A 20,472-nucleotide genomic window follows, 5' to 3' on the forward strand; every position below is an offset into this window, starting at 1 on the left:
TATTGATACACTTCGGAATTAAACTGGCAGCACGTGTTGCTATATAAACCCTATTGAGACACTTCAGAGAAAACCTGCAGCACATATTGCTATATAAACCCTATTGATACACTTCAGAATGAAACTGGCAGCACGTATTACTATATAAACCCTATTGAGACACTTCAGAAAAAACTGGCAGCACATATTGCTATATAAACCCTATTGAGACACTTTAAGAATTAAACTGGCAGCACGTGTTGCTATATAAACCTGACTGAGACACTTCGGAATTAAACTGGCAGCACGTGTTGCTATATAAACCTGATTGAGACACTTCGGAATTAAACTGGCAGCACATCGTATTTTAAATGTGCTGTCAGATTGAAGCGAAGGTGTTCCAGGTTGGTTTATATAACATTCATGTGCTGCCAGTTTATTTCTGAAGTGTCTCAATAAGGTTTATATAGTTCATTAAACTATAAGATTAGTTGAGTGGGGCCAGATTAAAACTAAAGGGGCACCAGGCGACCTATATACAGTAGGATAAATAGCTTAGTCTGGCAGCACTAGTCTTAGATGATGTTTGTGTGTCAATACAACTTACTGGGGGCTGATGCTGCGGGAGTAAGCGTGCTGGTCCCACCTCACACACCGCGGAGCTGGATGAAAATGGCCGCCACACTGATCCTACCCGGCGTCCTCTTTTATAGGGTCATGTACACAGAGAAGGGCTGGGTTTGCCTCGGCGGGAGAGGCAAACCCAGCCCTCCTCATCTCACCAGCAGCCTACAGTATTGCCGAGACCCGACAGCTGTGAGCGCATTAGCGCGACAAGACTGAGGCAGCGGCAGGGAGGCGTGGCAGCACGGCGGGAGCAGTGGCAGCATAGCGGGGAGGAGTGGCAGGGAGGAGTGACAGCGCGGCGGGAGGAGTTTCAGTGCGGCCCGGCGCGGTAGTCCTTTAGTAATCAGCAGGGCGGGCACAAACGGGCAGGGCGCATTCTGACACTCAGAAAAAGGGCAGGGCGCAGCTCCCCGCGAAAGAAGGCTAGAGTGAACACTATATATCACAGGGTACTTGTACCAGAGAACCCTGACTAAATGCACTCTTTCTTAACGAACACTGTCTAACTGACATGTAGAATACTTAAGTGTCATGTAAAGTCACAGCGCTGTCAACCAGGCGGCTTTACAAAGGAGGATTTGCCCAAGCAGTCCAAGGAACAGTGTAGCTGAGAGAAATGGCATCCAAACACAGACAGGGAGTGAGGGAGAGACAGATATGCAGCTCCAGGGCGGGAACATTTCCTTGAAATGGCACCCTGGGGCTGGAGGAAGGGCTCCAGGTCTAAGCCTTATCCCCTCTGCTGGCAAAACCACCAGGTACTGCGGGCTACACACAAAAAAGGTTTTAAGAGAAAACCTAACCTGCACCCATGCCCTGATGATCTAGAGGGATTGCCTGTACTGCCACAGTGTCCACCGCCAGCGCGCGCGGACCGCCTCCCACCGACCGCGCCGGATCGCGATAAAGCACGGGTCCCGCGAGCGAGACCCACTCACCACCTCCAGAAGCGCGGCCACGCGATCCCGGAGAGCCCCCGTTGTGTGTCCATGACTCAGAAGAAAACCTCCTGCTGTAGTTACCCGGCAACCAGGGCTCGGGAGTGTACAGCGCAGCTGGGGAGAGCTGGAGCTGCAGCAGTGAATGTCACTAGACATGTACACACTACTACAGCCCTTGAAGTCTTCACTTTTCTTCTCAAAAAAGCTCTTCTTAGAGCTGCCCAGAGCAGCCCCTCTGTTATGTGCCTGCTATCTGCGGCACCAACTACAAAACTGAGCTCCTGTGCAGGGAGGCGGGGTTATAGAGGAGGGGGCGCTATGCATTCTGGGAACAGTCAAAGCTTTTGAGCCTGTTGGTGCCTCGGATCAAGATCCTACTCTACACCCCTATGTCTTTCCTTGTGGAGCCCAGTGTACCCCGCAGCAGAAATACGGGGGACCCCTACATCTTTTGTCCCCTGTATTTTTGAACCAGGACCGGACGCAGAGCTCAGTGCTGGTTGTTTAAATATGGGGTACCCTACACAATTTTTTCCCTGTATTTTTACAACCAGGCCTGGCTCAAAGAGCCCGAGGCTGGTTATGCATAGGAGGGGGGACCCCACGCGATATTATTTTTTACATTTTTTACCTAAACAGACCCATTCCCACAGATAAGCATGCACGGATCTCACTGATCCGTGCATGACTATCCAAACACGCCAGGAAAAAGCAAGTCTATTTTTTTTGCTGCTTTTTTAACGAATCGCAAAAAAATACAACCGCAATTGACCATTCAGGGACAAACACCCAAATACGAATGAATAGTAAATTACCGTGTTGTATGAATAAACAGGCGCGTTTGACCGATGGTGTATTCCTTCGTATTTCTGCCCGCTTCCATGAAAACCATTACAAATAGCCCAAACACTGCAGAGATTTTAACTTAGTAAATTCCCGTGTTGACACTTAGAAAAAAACTAATTCGGACAAAATCGGGACTTTAGTAAATAAACCCCCAGGCCGAATAATCAAGGTCTAAGGGGTAAATTTACTAAGATGGGAGTTCTATTTAAGATGGGATGTTGCCCATAGCAACCAATCAGATTCTGCGTCTCATTTATCTAGCACCTTATAGAAGATAATACCTGGAATCTGATTGGTTGCTATGGGCAACATCCCATCTTAAATAGAACTCCCATCTTAGTAAATTTGCCCCCAAGTCTTGTGTGGGCCGCAAGAAAAAGGTAGTCTTTTACGCCATTTTGAAAGTTTTATAAAACAACAATAAAGTATAATCAAAGAGATGTCAAGTATTAGGATGAAAATAACTTTAATAATGTGAGCTGGGAGCTGTGTTTTTCCCCCTCATATATCACTGTGCGGTCCTCTATTCTCTATAATGCGTTGGGTATGTTTTACCGGCGGCGGTCAGCATACCAATGCCGGGATCCTGGCCGCCAGAATGCTGGCAGGGGGGGTGAACACAACAAAGCCCCTTGCGTGCTCGTTGGCTTGCTGCACTTGCTATAGGTTCTATTCCCACTCTATGGGTGTTGTGGATATGCTGACCGCCGTGATGATAATTACATCCCTCTATAATACATATCAGTGTGAGCTAGTAAAATGTGTCACTTCCAGCCCCCCTCCATCCCTCCGCATGCCCTGTTTTTCACTTTTGCTCCTTGTGTCCCCTCCAACCACCAGCCGTCTGTGCCTCCTGTGTCTATTCAGCCTCCCACCCTTGTTCCAGCCCCCTCCAATTTATCTTCTTCTTTGAGACATTTTTCTATCCAGATTCCTGAAGAATCCTCCTGAAAGTAGGGCAACTGGGTACACAGAGCAGTCGGGCACACACCTACAGGATGCGACGGCTTTAGGAATGCGGCGGGAGGCAGAGCTTTGCAAAGGCAGCTGGGCATGCACAGCAGCTCCCCCAGTGGATATTTCCCCATCTCTATCACTATCTTCTTGCGCATATGCTATGCAGAAAGGTACTGTAAATGCTGCCCAATCACAGCAGACAGGCCAACAGTAACTCATCCAACAGCGTTGGCCGCATTCCACTGTTTTAAAAAAAGTAAACTTGGGTGGCAAAAGTATGCGTAGTGCCAGCAGACAGCGAGTTGGACATGTCTGGACTAGAGTCACGGTGGAATATTTACTAAAAGTCGATTGGTGTTGTGGGGCTTCCAGGGCTAAACCACACATTTGCACACCTCCCAACCTGACCAATTCCAGGAGGGACAAAATGCTCTCTACCTGGACTTACCACTTAATATAGGATTGCCATCACCTGTGTTGATAAGAAAAGTATTTCAACACAGGTGATGGTAATCATTAAGTAAGAGGGAAGTCCCGATAGAAAGCATTTGTCATGGCCCAGGGTCATGTCGGGAGGCATACATTTACTAACATTTAAAAATTAATATAAAAAAATAACCTCCTAGCATATCTGTCTTTCAGCCCTGGAAGCCTAACATCGATTAAGATCGTTTTTAATCGATCTAAAAATCGCCCTTTTTCCCACGGTCACTCTCATCCTCCGCCCCACCATGCTGCTCTCATCCTAGTACCTCCTCTGCACACCTGCGAAGGTAACGGATACTAAGTAAGCAAGGCGCAGCCAGTGCTACGTCATGACCGTGCGACAGAGAGCGGCTGCCGGCGCTGGATGTAGACGTCAACGATGTAAACAAAACATGGCCGCCTCCTGGAGCAGGGACGGCAGAGAGAGCCGCAGCGCGGAGGATGGGGCCCGGTCCCCAGATTGGACGCCCAGCAGTTCTCCAGAGGACGAGGACAAGATCTCCCAGCTGTGCCCGGGGCTGCTGCGGCTGCCCGGGGAGCTCCTGGAACTTATCCTGTGCTCTGGGGACCTGGATCACAGGGACATCACCAGTGTCAGCTGTACGTGCCGGCGGCTGAGAGAAGTGTGTGCGGGCCTGGGCAAGGTCTGGCGGAAGCAGCTGTTTGCCCGGTGAGTGATAGGTCAGTATGAGCCGGTGCATGTACTCCGGTCACTAATACCAGCCTGTATCCCGGCTGCGTGTCCTCTCCTCCTCACAGTGACATAACCTGCCTTAGCCTTGCTTACATGTGCTACAGCTACATGGAAAGCTGGCCTGGGGAGGAACCTGTAGGTTGCTTCTGCAGCTGGGGGCATTTGCTGCATTTACGGGTGTGGTATGGTATAACGGCGGCCGGGCTCCCGGGGACCAGCATACCGGCGCCGGAATCCCGACCGCCGGCATACCGACAGTGTGGCAAATGAGCCCCTTGCGGGCACGGTGGGCCACGCTATTTATTCTCCCTCCAGGGGGGCCGTGGACCCCCACGAGGGAGAAAAACTGTCAGTATGCTGGCTGTCGGGATCCCGACAGTCGGCAACCTGAAGACCACCCGCATTTACTGGTATTCACTGCACCGCCAGATTTGGCATAGTAGGCACACTTACCCTGGGAGCCTCTCCAGGGATTATGGAACGTGAAGGGAGCTTTGTTTTATTTTTGGAAATTTGTTAATTGCACTTAAAAAAAAAAAAAAAAAAAAAAAAAACCTAATAATCTGAATGGCTCTCAAAATATGAAATCAAAGCATGCTTGTTAATTTTCTTTACTTAAGATAAAAATTGGAGGGGATACGGTCGTTAGTCATTAGGTTGACTACTGAAGGTCGACATGGTCAGTAGGTCGACATGTACTAGGTCGACAGGTCAAAAGGTTGACATGAGTTTCACTTCTTTCCCACCCCCCCATAATTGACAATCCATGTGGATTACTATTGGAACGGTAACCTTGCCCGAAGCATGGCGAGCTGACACTGTGCACTAATTGGGGTTCACAGTCACTTTACAAAGAAATAACGTTAATTGTACAAAACCCAGCGCTTACATAAAACACCAAAAATCTGTTGGATAACATCTTAATACCAATTTCTTGCAGCTCCCACCAATGGTACTGTTCCACCAATCAATTAATATAACACTAATGATAACAAAAACTATGAAGGGAGCGCTAGAGCATGGATAAATTGAAAACACATTTAGTTTATTTATACTCCACATATAACATTTTAAAAAGAATTCATACGTGTATATATATACTCTCGTGCAATGTTTCTCAATCATATGCCCTTATCTCCATTCAATATAGTATTGTCCAACTGGACTCCGCTTTTATCAGTCCACTATGTTACTTGTAACCAGTTTGTATCATAATCCTTTCAGTGGACACACTAATCCTTGTGAGCCGGAATAGTATGTGATGCAGTCTCTATGATGCCGCTTGTAAAAGTTTTGTGCTAGCAGGGGGAGAGCGCTGTTAGGAATGTTCACAGCGGTATTCTACGACCCCTAATAGTAGCAGCCGCAATTAGTGATGCCGGATACTCACGGCCGCCTCGGCTTCTGATGCACAGGGTGCGGACCTCCTTTGCCAGGTCTCGCGTCTGGCTTGTCCCCTGTTCTGCGGCTCACCGGCAGTCGTGTGAAAGCGGGATAAGCAGTGGAGATCTCCGGGCAGCAAGGTCCAAACGGTAGTGCTTTCTTACGCGTTTCTCCGCCAATAAAGCAAGCGGTTTTGTCAGAGGATATTCACAACCGTGTCACCGGTTCCTTTTTAAACTAGAACGGATCAATCGTAATGCTAATTACGTTATTTGCACACAGCTATTGCTTATTCATATGTAGCTTGTTCGTATATATATATATATATATATATACACAACAGGAGGAGTATAATATCACAATTTAAAACCATAAAACATAAACACATTCCAACAGTTTTTGGTGTTCTAAAAAAAACACTAAGTAGTGTTATTTAACTAATATACATCCTAATTAATAGAGATAAAAAAGTAGTATATAGCTGTCCAGGAGACTAATGAAACCATTCCATTTGTACTAAAAAATCCTATACATTCAAAGGGAGCTCTTATAGCTCAGGGGAATTTCAACGTGCAGTCAACACCTGGAGTCCCGGGTTCAAATCCATCATAGATCCAGTTTTTTTTTTCAAACACAATACCATTATGTAGAAATTTTATACAGTCAATTTGCATTCTCAATCTCAATTAAAAAAGTGTGTATATATGTGTTAAAATATATTATATATATATATATAATAGATGTGTGCAATTAATGTAATTAGCATTACGATTGGTCCGTTCTAGTTTAAAAAGGAACCGGTGACACTGTTGTGAATATCCTCTGACAAAACCGCTTGCCTTATTGGCGGAGAAACGCGTAAGAAAGCACTACCGTTTGGGCCTTGCTGCCCGGAGATCTCCACTACTTATCCTGCTTTCACACGACTGCCAGTGAGCCGCAGAACAGGGGACAAGCCAGACGCGAGACCTGGCAAAGGAGGTCCGCACCCCGTGCATCAGAAGCCGAGGCGGCCGTGAGTATCCGGCATCACTAATTGCGGCTGCTACTATTAGGGGTCGTAGCATACTGCTGTGAACATTCCTAACACAGCGCTCTCCCCCTGCTAGCACAAAACTTTTACAAGCGGCATCATAGAGACTGCATCACATACTATTCCGGCTCACAAGGATTAGTGTGTCCACTGAAAGGATTATGATACAAACTGGTTACAAGTAACATAGTGGACTGATAAAAGCAGAGTCCAGTTGGACAATACTATATTGAATGGAGATAAGGGCATCTGATTGAGAAAAATTGCATGAGAGTATATATACGTATGAATTCTTTTTTAAATGTTATATGTGGAGTATAAATAAACTAAATGTGTTTTCAATTTATCCATGCTCTAGCGCTCCCTTGATAGTTTTTGTTATCATTGGTGTTACTTTACAAAGAAAACGACACCAAACAAAAAAAACAAACTCATGTTGACCTTTTCACCTGTTGACCTAATGACTGTCGACCTAAGTTGAGTCGACCCAACTTAGTCGACCCCATTGAATACATTGTTCAAGGTCAACATCTGCCTTCATAGATACAGTGTAATTAGGCTTAACATACTATCCATTTAAACTAGGACACTCATGAATTACACAGGTTCTGTGGCTAGCTGACTCCAAGCCTGCATTTCACCTGGTTTTAATCAGATAGAATCTGTGTAATCCATGAGTGTCCCGGGTTAAAGGGATAATATGGTAAGCCTATGTACTGTATGATGGTATTTAACTGTACCTAAAGCCGTCAAATAACAGTCTTAACCAGCTATATAGTTTAACTGGCCATTTCTACTCCCTTTGCAATATTAGCACTTTGGTGAGGTTCATTCCTATAGGACTATGACCGGATGACCTCACTCTGGAACATAATCATAGGTTTGTTGTACATAGAGATTATTCCCTCACTGTGAAACTGGTAACTTGCTGACGCCACCAGGCTCCTACACTTGCACCTATTCCCAGGGGATCAATATGATTTACCTACAATCAAAATCCCAAACGGTCAAAATACCGACAGCAATTGACTGATAGTCAAAATATCGACATGGTCAAAATACTCTTATTTAAAATGTAGTGAAGGTCAAAATACCTACATTTAAAATGTTGACAATTCAAAAAGTTGTCATGAGCGTTTTAAAAATGTTTTGGTATGTCGACATAGATTGACATGAACACCGTATAAGTGTACCGCGTACCCTCGCATGGCTCGCAGCGCTCGCCATGCTTCGGGCACACTATTACGTTCCCCCTCCATGTCCACTGGGATGGTAAAGTATGAACATGTCGGTTTCAATGAAAAAAATCACGAAAAAAATTTAGATTTTTTTTTTGACCTGTCGACATTTTAATTGTCTGTATTTTGAACATGTCGACATTTTTAATGTCTGTATTTTGACCATCAGTCAATGGTTGTCAGGATTTTGATTGTAGGTAAATTGACTGCATCCCATTCCCAGGGTTCCTCCATTTGTGTCATACAGCATTGTTAAACAAAGACCTAGTTAAACCGTCCTTTTATACATAATGGTTGTCTTCATTAATGACACACCCCTTGTACTTCAAGAATCACCCACATCTTTATCAACGGAAGCCATATCAATCATTTGTGTGCTAAATATGATTTTCTGATGCATTTTCATGTCTTGACAATATCTGACTAGGTTTATCTGTAACCTAGATGGCCATCTATTATGAAGTTTTATAACCATATGGACTTTCTGGACTGGTTGGAAGAGTTTAAGACCAGGTACAATGCTGGCATAACCACACAAAGGATAGTTTCTTCGTTCTCAAAGGAGCTGATCATAGAGCGTGTAAGTTGCTACTCAGCATTGTTTTTACCACTATCTTAGCCTGGCTTTCAACATGCTAACTCCATGGGTATATATGTTACTCCTACATCCTTGAGGACACTGGATTCATAGTGTTACAGTAAGTTGTTTGAGGAACTTGGACACTTTCTTATCTACCACTTTAACTCCAGCTCCTCTCCCTCTATATTGGCTGCCTTTATAATTCAGTTTACATAAGGCTAAATAGACCTGGGTGCTCCTTGGGACTTATTATTTTTGTTTTATTTCATTTTATTTTCTGATTCATTTTTACTAGCATCCTTCAGTGATGCTGTGAAATCATGAAGAGAGCAGAGGAGAAGCTGGGATATGTTAACAGTCCCCTTTCAAGATGGAATCTGCTCTGGGGGTGACCCAAGCACTATCATACAGGTATTTGCATGGGTCGCCTGATCCCCTATCTAGCATTATAGGGCTCCCGGCCACACTCTGTAAACAGGTATTTGCTGGTGATTTTCTGGTATACCCCCCCCCCCCCCCCCCATCCCCAGGCCAAATGGCAGAGTAAGGGCACTGAAAATAGTTTATGGCTCCAATTTTCCTTACTTGATTCTTGGGAGGTGCAGTTACCTACAAATAATTTGGCCCGCTACCCACTGTGGAAACCTGCCAGACACTGCAGCTATCGTCAAAGGCAGCAGCATCCCAGAGCAGATTTAAGTGGCTGTCGGGCTGCACAGTGATTATTACCATTTTCTTCTTCTCTATCCCTGTATTGATAAAGGGGAAGTTGATGGGAAATGATACTTCCAGAATTAAAATAGCATTTTGTGTGTGTCCTATCCTTTATTCTGTCTCTGGTCGGTGTTTGAGGGTGTGTTGGTTGCTACATTCTGGGGCAGATGTATTCAGCCCAGAGAAGTGATAAAGCAGTGATAAGTGGAAGGTGATAATGCACCAGCCAATCATTACAGGTTTGAAAAAAATGACAGGAGCTGATTGGCTGGTGCGTTATCACCTTCCACTTATCACTTCTTTATTACTGCTTTATCACTTCTCCAGGCTTAATACATCTGCACCATTATTAGGCATGTATCTGTTGAACTGTTTTCTTGCCTGTTTATGTCCTTTCTTGGTTTAAACTGCAGATTTCTAAACCTCCCACCTTTTTCCTCTTTTCTAATATGTCTGGGATGGGAATATGTTCAAGTCCACCCTGATAAAATTGTTGCCTATACAAAGTGTCAGGTTAAATGTACATGCGCCTAGTCAGTGGATCAGCATCCGTGCTTGCCTTGGACATGGCAGTATCAGAATATACTTATACTGTAGCTCAGACCATGGTGGAACTACCTATACAACTCATTGTTGAGAGAGCAGAGCAATGACGTTCTGTACTTCTTCACTCCTATTGCAGGACACTAAGAATTTTTCCTTGGACCCCCGATTGCTTTGTACAGGTTCTAGTGCATGTCTCCTGCTCTCTAGAACTGATGCTAAAACCTGCCTCTGCATCACAGATTTGTGGAAGATAAGACTCCAGAAGAGTCTGACCCTGAATTGTACTTTCTGAGTCTTCACTTGCTGAGGAGTATCCCAGTGATACACAAAGGTTTTATGTTGCGTGCAGGGAGTTAGGTACTTAACGTCCACTGAAGCAAAGATCCCAAGGCTGCAGATATGTTTCTATTTATAGGTAAAACTAAACAGACTGTTTTTGCCCTGGCTGCAAATTTCAGGTTTTTCACAGGCTGCTCTAATTTTACCCACTTCAAACCCCCATTGACTGTTTAAAACCCACAACCCTTCCTATTACCAACTTGGCCTACTAAAGCCCCGTACACACTGGGCGACACACTAGACAATATGAATGATAATGAGCTTTTAAAAAAAGATCTATCGATCATATCATCCAGTGTATATGGATGAACAATGTGCGCACCTGTAGGTCGTTCTCGTTCATCTGTGATCTACCAAAAATGCAGCTCAATGTTAACTATATTTTAGAGCTACATGTTCGGGGGGTGAGGGGGATGATGTCGCTGAACGATATCGTACATTGATACCGTTCAGTGTGTATGCACTGGCGATCTCCTTTAAGTAGCAATCGAGGGGAGGTCGCCCAGTGTGTGCCCGGCTTTAGGGATAGTCTTCAGGGTGGTCTCAAACCTTCTTTTTTTCATGGCTGCAGGTGCTTCACACAGTCCTATCCTGACCTCGTCTTTGTAAATAAGGCTGTACAGCTGTGAATAAATCACTTGGAGGAAGGCCTTAAGGGCCCTACACACTGGCCGATTTTTTGAAAGATATGAACGATCTCGTTCATAAATGAACGAGAACTCGTTCATATCTTTCAGTGTGGAGACTCCTGCGATGAACGATGCGCGGCCCCGCGCTCGTTCATCGCTGGTCTCCCGTCGGCTGTGCATGCAGGCCAATATGGACGATCTCGTCCATATTTGCCTGCACTTCAATGCAGCCGCGTGACGGGGGGAGTGAAGAAACTTCACTCCCCCCGTCACTGCCTCTCCGCCGCCGGGTCGCTCGTCGGCCGTATCCGCCGTCGGGCAGCTCGGCGGCGGGTCGGCCAGTGAGTAGGGCCCTTAAGCCTTCACAGTGTCTGGTCAGAGCTGCTCAATATGGTTGAGCAGATCAAGGAGGGTCTGCCTATATGGGAGAAGCAGCCATCATTACATATGGGAGCACGGATCCGTGACAGTCTTGGCAGGCTGAGGAAGTCTTGTTCAGTCCTGAGTTGCGCCAAGTTATATCTCTGTCTACATTGGTGGAAGTGCTCTCTTATTCTGTCTTCTGCCACAGAACCTCATGGCCTTTGTTTTCATGTCTTTTGCCCGCTTGGTATGGTAAGGAGTAAGGCCACTTCAGTGGACATGCAGTGCGTGCCTGTTTGCTGTTTTTTGGGAACAGGGGATGAGGGGCATTATATTGAGCAGGTACATTCTAGGCGTTGGGTATGCGACCGGCGGTCACATACCTACATTCCCATTCTAGACATCTCTGTTTCCTTCCCAAGATGATTCCTCACAACTGGCCTGCCTGCAGATCACAAAAAGCATCAGACGCTAACTGGAGCCATCCCATTCTGATGATATATGAGAGTTATTCTTCCTGTGTCAGTGAATCAGAAATGGTTGGGTTTTTATTTCAGGCTCTTTTTTTGTTTAGAAGCCAGATATGCAGTTTCAATCCATCTTCAGTTACCAGTCCCTAAATGTTCACCTGCAAATAGAAGTAGTCTAATCCATTCTTGCCTACCTGACCCTCTCCATGAGGGAGAAAATGCTCTGTTCCTGGACTTTCCTGGTAATGTATGATTGCCATCACCTGTGCTGAGCTAGTTAATTGATAAGAAAGGTTTCATCACAGGTGATGGCAATCGAAAGTCCAGGAACAAAGCATTTTCTCCCTCATGGAGAGTGTCAGGTAAGCAAGTATGGTCTAATCACTGAGATCTGTAATAAACAGAATGGAGCAGGTGGAATTCAGGGGAGATTGATTTTAAACCAAATGAAACAGATTGTTATAGATGGCATGTTGCTGTCTAAACAAATAACCCTCACCTGTCTGTTTCAGCTTTAATTGAAACCTGATCTCTGTCAGTTGTGTTTGCATCTCTCTGTGCCATTTGTATTCTAAAATTGCACAGATCAGTATGATCATCATTAGGTTTAAAATATTACAGTGAATGCATGGGGTCTCCTCCCCAAATCCGTAATCAGTCCTGGATCTCTCAGCCTGGGCTGGTATGGGAAAATGCAGTGAAAAAACATTGCCGGTTTCCCTCTGTTTTCCTATAACCAGCACCAGGCTGAGCCAGCTGAATGGCTGACCCTATAGCACACATTAGGCTCAGTTCAATTCAGTGCGAGAACCAGCCTTCCCCAACATGATAGCGCGCTGAATTCAATAGCATCGGGAGCTTTTCTTTGTCTGGTGTGGCTTTAATAGGTGGTATTGTGGCTACAATCCTAATTGTCTAAAGGTTTTTAGACATTGCAGTCTAGAATATGCTAAAAATGAGGAAACCCTTTTCTGCTGCGGGTTACACTCTGCTCCACAAGGATTAACATCGGGGTGTAGAGTAGGATCTTGATGCGAGGCACCAACAGCCTCAAAGCTTTTGACTGTTCCCAAGATGCACAGCGCCGCCTACTCTATAACCCCGCCTCCATGCCAGTGAGCTCAGTTTGTAAGTTGGTGCCATGCAGTATGCAGGCACTTTACAGGAGGCTGCCTTAAGCAGCCTTTTCAGAGCTTCATTTTACAAAGACGAGATCCTCAAGCTGCGTTCGTGGACGCTACCGTATGTGCTCCCTCCAGTGGATCCATGGCCCTTACCTCTTCTGGAGGATCTGCTGCTGCAGGGTCCATTCGCTTATCAAGACTTACCATGGCTACGTTTGACGGCATGGCGGTTGCACGCCAGATCTTAGCTCGGAAGGGTATCCCGAATGAGGTTATTCCTACCCTGATACAGGCTAGGAAGGGGGTAACGTCTAAACATTACCATCGAATTTGGAAAAAATGTTTCTTGGTGTGAATCCAAGAAATTTCCTGAAGTGGAGTTTCAACTTGGACGTTTTCTCCTTTTCCTGCAAGCAGGTGTGGATATGGGACTGAGATTGGGCTCCATCAAGGTCCAGATCTCTGCTTTGTCCATTTTCTTCCAAAAACAATTGGCTGTCCTCCCTGAGGTTCAGACCTTTTTGAAAGGGGTTCTGCACATTCAACCTCCCTTTGTGGCGCCAACGGCACCCTGGGATCTAGATGTGGTGTTGCAGTTCCTACAGTCGGCTTGGTGTGAGCCTCTACAGGAGGCTGACATCAAGTTTCTCATGTGGAAGGCGGTCACTTTGTTGGTCTTGGCTTCTGCTCGACGTGTGTCGGGATTGGGGACTTTGTCTTGTAAAAGTCCCTATCTGATCTTCCATGAAGATATAGCGGAACTTAGGACTCGTCCGCAGTTCCTTCCTAAGGTTGTATCGGCTTTCCATATCAAAAAACCTATTGTGGTGCCATTGGCTACTGACTCCTCAATTGCTTCAAATGCCTTGGATGTTGTGAGGACTTTGAAGATTTATGTGAAGAGGATGGCTCGTCATAGGAAATCTGACTCTGTTTGTCCTCTCTGATCCCAAGAAAATTGGGTGTCCTGCTTCTAAGCAGTCGATTTCGCGCTGGATCAGGTTCACCATCCAGCATGCGTATTCTACGGTAGGATTTCCGTGTCCAAAATCTGTAATGGCCCACTCTACTCGTAAGGTGGGCTCTTCCTGGGCAGCTGCCCGGGGGTTTCGGCTATACAGCTTTGCCGAGCGGCTACTTGGTCTGGGTCGAACACGTTTGCTAAGTTTTACAAGTTCGATACTTTGGCCTCTGATGACCTCAAGTTTGGTCAAGCAGTCTTGCAGGAGCCTCCTCGCTCTCCCTCCCATTCTGGGAGCTTTAGTACATACTTCTCTCGAAGTATGTCGTCTCTTCGGGCACAGTTTCTAGATTGAGTCTGGTAGGAGGGGCATAGAGGGAGGAGCCAGCCCACACTATTAAACTCTTGAGGTGCCAATGGCTCCTGGTGGACCGTCTATACCCCTTGGTACTAATATGGACCCCAGCATCCTCTACGGACTACGAGAAAAGGATTTACCGGTAGGTAGTTAAAATCCTATTTCTCTTACGTCCTAGAGGATGCTGGGGACTCCGTAAGGACCATGGGGTATGGACGGGCTCCGCAGGAGATATGGGCACTATAAAGAGCTTTAGAATGGGTGTGCACTGGCTCCTCCCTCTATGCCCCTCCTCCAGACCTCAGTTAGATCCTGTGCCCAGAGGAGATTGGGTGCATTACAGGGGAGCTCTCCTGAGTTTCTCTGATAAAGAATTTTGTTAGGTTTTTTATTTTCAGGGAACACTGCTGGCAACAGGTTCCCTGCATCGTGGGACTGAGGAGAGAGAAGCAGACCTACTTAAGTGATAGGCTCTGCTTCTTAGGCTACTGGACACCATTAGCTCCAGAGGGAGTCGGAACGCAGGTCTCCCCCACTGTACGTCCCAGAGCCGCGCCGCCGTCCTCCTCGCAGAGCCGGAAGATAGAAGCCAGGTGAGTATAAGAAGCAAAGAAGACTTCAAGGCGGCAGAAGACTTCAGATCTTCACTGAGGTAAGCGCGCAGCGGTAACGCTGCGCGCCATTGCTTCCACACACTACACACACTAGCGGGCACTGATGGGCGCAGGGGGGGCGCCCTAGGCAGCAATATAAACCTCTAATTCTCGCATTATAAGGTTAGACACTGCGGAGTCAGTAATTCTATAAATCCCCCGCCAGTTTTGTGATATTTTGAGCGGGACCGAAGCCCACCGCTGGAGGCGGCGGAGCTTGGTACCTCAGCACTAACCAGCGCCATTTTCTCCACAGAGATCTGCAGAGAAGCTGGCTCCCCGGTCTCTCCCCTGCTGAACACGGTGACACAGGGCTGAAAAGAGGAGGGGGGGCACTTGTAAGGCGCAGTGAGTGTATTAACACAGTGATTAAGATAAAAGCGCTATTATCTGGGAGATTATTTTCCAGTGTCAGTTGGCGCTGGATGTGTGCTGGCATACGCTCTCTCTGTCTCTCCAAAGGGCCTTATTGGGGAACTGTCTCCTTTATAACTATATCCCTGTGTGTGTGTGGGAGTGTCGGTACTAGTGTGTCGGCATGTCTGATGCGGAAGGCTCAGCTAAGGAGGAGGTGGAGCAGATGATTGTGGTGTCTCCGTCGGCAACGCCGACTCATGATTGGATGGACATGTGGAATGTTTTAAATGCAAATGTGACCTTATTACATAGGCGATTGGACAAAGCAGAGTCCAGAGAAAAAGCTGGGAGTCAATCCACCGCTTCGACTGGGTCACCGGGCCCTTCTGGGTCTCAAAAACGTCCCCTATCCCAATAGCAGACACTGATACCGACATGGATTCTGACTCCAGTGTCGACTACGATGATACGAGGTTACACCCAAGGGTGACCAAAAGTATTCATTATATGATTATTGCAATAAAAGATGTTTTGCATATCACAGAGGACCCCTCGGTCCCTGACACGAGGGTGCGCATGTATAAGGAAAAGAAACCTGAGGTAACCTTTCCCCCATCCCATGAGCTTAACGAGTTATTTGAAAAAGCTTGGGAAACTCTTGATAAAAAGCTGCAGATTCCCAAAAGGATTCTTATGGCGTATCCTTTCCCTGCACAGGACAGGGTACGTTGGGAATCCTCACCCAGGGTGGACAAGGCTTTAACACGCCTGTCCAAGAAGGTGGCGTTACAGTCTCCGGACACGGCAGCCCTCAAGGATCCTGCTGATCGCAGACAGGAAAATACTTTAAAGTCTATTTATGCGCATACAGGTGCTTTGCTCAGACCGGCAATAGCATCGGCATGGGTGTGTAGTGCAGTTGCAGCTTGGACAGATACCTTGTCAGCTGACCTTGATACCCTAGATAGGGATACCATTTTATTGACCTTAGGCCACATTAAAGACTCAGTCTTATATATGAGGGACGCTCAAAGAGACGCTGGGCTACTGGGTTCGAGAGCCAACGCCATGGCGATTTCTGCTAGGCGAGTCCTGTGAACCTGCCAATGGATGGGTGATGCCGACTCAAAGAAGCATATGGAGGTTTTGCCATACAAAGGTGAAGTTTTATTTGGGGAAGGTCTCGCGGACCTGGTTGCCACAGCTACCGCGGGTGAATCTGCCTTTTTGCCTTTTGTTCCCCCACAGCAAAAGAAAACTCCACAATATCAGATGCAGTCCTTTCGGTCGCATAAGTCCAGAAGAGGTCAGGGCTCATCTTTCCTTGCCAGAGGTAAGGGTAGAGGAAAGAGAGAACCTGCTCCGGCTAGTTCCCAGGAGCAGAAGTCCTCCCCGGCTTCTACTAAATCCACCGCATGACGCTGGGGCTCCACTGAGGGAGTCCGCACCGGTGGGGGCACGTCTTCGACTCTTCAGCCAGGTCTGGGTTCTGTCAGACGTGGATCCTTGGGCGATGGATATTGTATCCCAAGGCTACAAACTGGAATTCGAAGAGGTGCCCCCTCGCCGATTTTTCAAGTCGCCCTTGCCAGCTTCTTCCCCGGAGAGGGAAGTAGTGTTCGCTGCAATTCAAAAGCTGTGTCAACCGAAAGTGATTGTTAAGGTTCCCCTAGTCCAACAGGGGAAAGGGTACTATTCGACCTTGTTCGTGGTCCCGAAGCCGGATGGTTCGGTCAGACCCATTTTAAATCTAAAATCCCCTAAACCTGTACTTGAAAAAGTTCAAATTCAAGATGGAATCGCTCCGGGCTGTGATCTCCAGTCTGGAAGGGGGGGATTTTATGGTGTTACTCGACATAAAGGATGCATACCTTCATGTCCCCATATATCCTCCTCATCAGGTGTACCTGAGATTCGCTGTACGGGACTGTCATTACCAGTTTCAGACGTTGCCGTTTGGGCTTTCCACGGCCCCGAGGATTTTCACCAAGGTGATGGCGGAGATGATGGTGCTCCTGCGCAGGCAGGGAGTCACAATTATCCCATACTTGGACGATCTCCTGATAAAAGCAAGATCGAGAGATCAATTGCAAAAGAGCGTGTCGCTCTCCCTGAGAGTGCTACAACAACACGGTTGGATTCTCAATCTGGCAAAGTCACAATTGATTCCAACGACTAGACTATCATTCCTAGGCATGATTCTGGACACGGAACAGAAGAGGGTTTTTCTCCCGATGGAAAAAGCCCAGGACCTCCAGAACATGGTCAGAGACTTGCTAAAATCAAAAAGAGTGTCTGTTCATCAATGCACTCAAGTTCTGGGGAAAATGGTGGCAGCCTACGAGGCCATCCTCTTCGGCAGGTTTCATGCAAGGACGTTTCAGTGGGACCTCCTGGACAAGTGGTCAGGGTCCCATCTACTAATACATCAGAAGATAAGCCTGTCCCCCTGGGCCAGGGTGTCTCTCCTGTGGTGGCTGCAAAGTGCTCACCTTCTAGAAGGTCGCAGGTTCGGCATTCAAGACTGGGTTCTGGTGACCACGGACGCGAGCCTCCGAGGATGGGGAGCAGTCACACAAGAAAGAAATTTTCAGGGGCTATGGTCAAGCCAGGAGGCTTGTCTACACATCAACGTACTGGAATTGAGGGCCATATACAACGGCCTGCGACAAGCGGAGAATCTTCTTTGCGACCTACCGGTTCTGATTCAGTCAGACAACGTCACAGCCGTGGCTCATGTGAACCGCCAAGGCGTGACAAGGAGCAGAGTGGCAATTGCGGAAGCCACCAGGATTCTTAACTGGGCGGAAAATTGCGTAAGCGCTCTGTCAGCGGTCTTCATTCCGGGAGTGGACAACTGGGAAGCAGACTTCCTCAGCAGACACTATCTCCATCCAGAAGAGTGGGGACTTCATCAAGACGTTTTTACAGAGATAACAAGTCTTTGGGGAATTCCTCACATAGACATGATGGCGTCACGCCTCAACAAGAAGCTTCGGAGGTATTGTGCCAGGTCAAGGGACCCTCAGGCAGTAGCGGTAGAGGCCCTGGTGACACCTTGGGTGTTTCAGTCGGTCTATGTGTTCCCCCTCTTCCTCTCATCTCAAAAATATTGAGAATCATAAGACAAAAAAGAGTGAAAACGATCCTCTTTGTTCCAGATTGGCCTCGAAGGGCCTGGTATTCAGATCTTCAGGAGATGCTCATAGAAGATCCATGGCCTCCTTCTCTCAGGGAGGACCTGTTACAACAGGGGCCCTGCGTGTTCCAAGACTTACCGCGGTTACGTTTGACGTTTAACGTGGTGTTGCGGTTCCTGAAGTCTCACTGGTTTGAACCTCTTCAAATGGTTGAATTGAAATTTCTCACTTGGAAGGTGGTCATGTTGTTGGCCTTGGCATCTGCAAGACGGGTGTCCGAATTGGCGGCCTTGTCTCACAAGAGCCCCTATTTGACCTTCCATGTGGCTAAAGCAGAGTTGAGGACTCGTCCTCAATTTTTGCCTAAGGTGGTTTCTTCATTTCATATGAACCAACCTATTGTGGTGCCTGTGGCTACGGGTGACTTGGAGGATTCCAAGTCCCTGGATGTAGTCAGGGACTTAAATCTATGTAGCCAGGACGGCTCGGGTTAGGAAAACAGAAGCACTGTTTGTCCTGTATGCAGCCAACAAAGTTGGCGCTCCTGCTTCCAAGCAGACTATTGCTCGCTGGATCTGTAACACGATTCAGCAGGCTTATTCTATGGCGGGTTTGCCGTTAACAAATTCAGTAAAGGCCCATTCCACTAGGAAGGTGGCCTCTTCTTGGGCGGCTGCCCGAGGCGTCTCGGCTTTACAGCTTTGCCGAGCAGCTACCTGGTCAGGTTCAAACACTTTTGCCAAGTTCTATAAGTTTGATACCCTGGCTGATGAGGACCTTGCGTTTGCTCAGTCGGTGCTGCAGAGTCGTCCGCACTCTCCCGCCCGGTCTGGAGCTTTGGTATAAACCCCATGGTCCTTACGGAGTCCCCAGCATCCTCTAGGACGTAAGAGAAAATAAGATTTTAAACCTACCGGTAAATCTTTTTCTCCTAGTCCGTAGAGGATGCTGGGCGCCCGTCCCAGTGCGGACAAAATCTGCAAGGCTTGTATGTAGTTGTTGCTTCCATAAGGGTTATGTTACAGTTGAGATCAGTCTTTAGCTGATACTGTTTCTCTGACGTCCTAAGTGGATGCTGGGACTCCGTAAGGACCATGGGGAATAGCGGCTCCGCAGGAGACTGGGCACAACTAAAAGAAAGCTTTAGGTCTACCTGGTGTGCACTGGCTCCTCCCTCTATGACCCTCCTCCAGACCTCAGTTAGAATCTTGTGCCCGGCTGAGCTGGATGCACACTAGGGGCTCTCCTGAGCTCCTAGAAAAGAAAGTATATTTTAGGTTTTTTTATTTTCAGTGAGATCTGCTGGCAACAGGCTCACTGCTACGAGGGACTAAGGGGAGAAGAAGCGAACCTACCTGCTTGCAGCTAGCTTGGGCTTCTTAGGCTATTGGACACCATTAGCTCCAGAGGGATCGAACACAGGGCCCGACCTCGATCATCCGGTCCCGGAGCCGCGCCGCCGTCCCCCTTACAGAGCCAGAAGCAAGAAGATGGTCCTGAAAATCGGCGGCAGAAGACTTCGGTCTTCAACAAGGTAGCGCACAGCACTGCAGCTGTGCGCCATTGCTCCTCATGCACACCTCACACTCCGGTCACTGATGGGTGCAGGGCGCTGTGGGGGGGCGCCCTGAGCAGCAATATTAACACCTTGGTTGACAAAAAAATCACAATATATAGTCCTAGAGGCTATATATGTGAAAAATACCCCTGCCAGAGATCCATAAAAAAGCGGGAGAAGTCTGCCGAAAAAGGGGCGGGGCTATCTCCCTCAGCACACTGGCGCCATTTTTCCTTCACAGCTCCGCTGGAAGGATCGCTCCCAGGCTCTCCCCTGCAGTTTTAAGACTACAAAGGGTAAAAAAGAGAGGGGGGGCACTAAATTTAGGCGCAGCAGTATATATATAAGCAGCTATAAGGGAAAATCACTCAGTTATAGTGTTCATCCCTGTGTTATATAGCGCTCTGGTGTGTGCTGGCATACTCTCTCTCTGTCTCCCCAAAGGGCTTTGTGGGGTCCTGTCCTCTGTCAGAGCGTTCCCTGTGTGTGTGCGATG

The 20,472-nt window shown here is 47.3% G+C and overlaps 1 protein-coding gene across 1 annotated transcript in view; it reads left to right on the forward strand.

The window, feature by feature from the left end:
* Positions 1-4,131: 4,131 nt before the first annotated feature.
* FBXO21 (F-box protein 21) overlaps positions 4,132-20,472 on the forward strand; it is a 135,575-nt gene continuing 119,234 nt past the window's right edge. Inside the window, exons 1-2 of the mRNA XM_063964337.1 lie at positions 4,132-4,506; positions 8,629-8,764. Of these exons, the coding sequence (XP_063820407.1) occupies positions 4,166-4,506; positions 8,629-8,764 (477 nt within the window). The 5' untranslated portion in view covers positions 4,132-4,165. The remainder of the gene's footprint in view (positions 4,507-8,628; positions 8,765-20,472) is intronic.

Source organism: Pseudophryne corroboree, chromosome 1 (genome assembly GCF_028390025.1).
Source record: "Pseudophryne corroboree isolate aPseCor3 chromosome 1, aPseCor3.hap2, whole genome shotgun sequence".
Lineage (NCBI taxonomy): Eukaryota > Metazoa > Chordata > Amphibia > Anura > Myobatrachidae > Pseudophryne > Pseudophryne corroboree.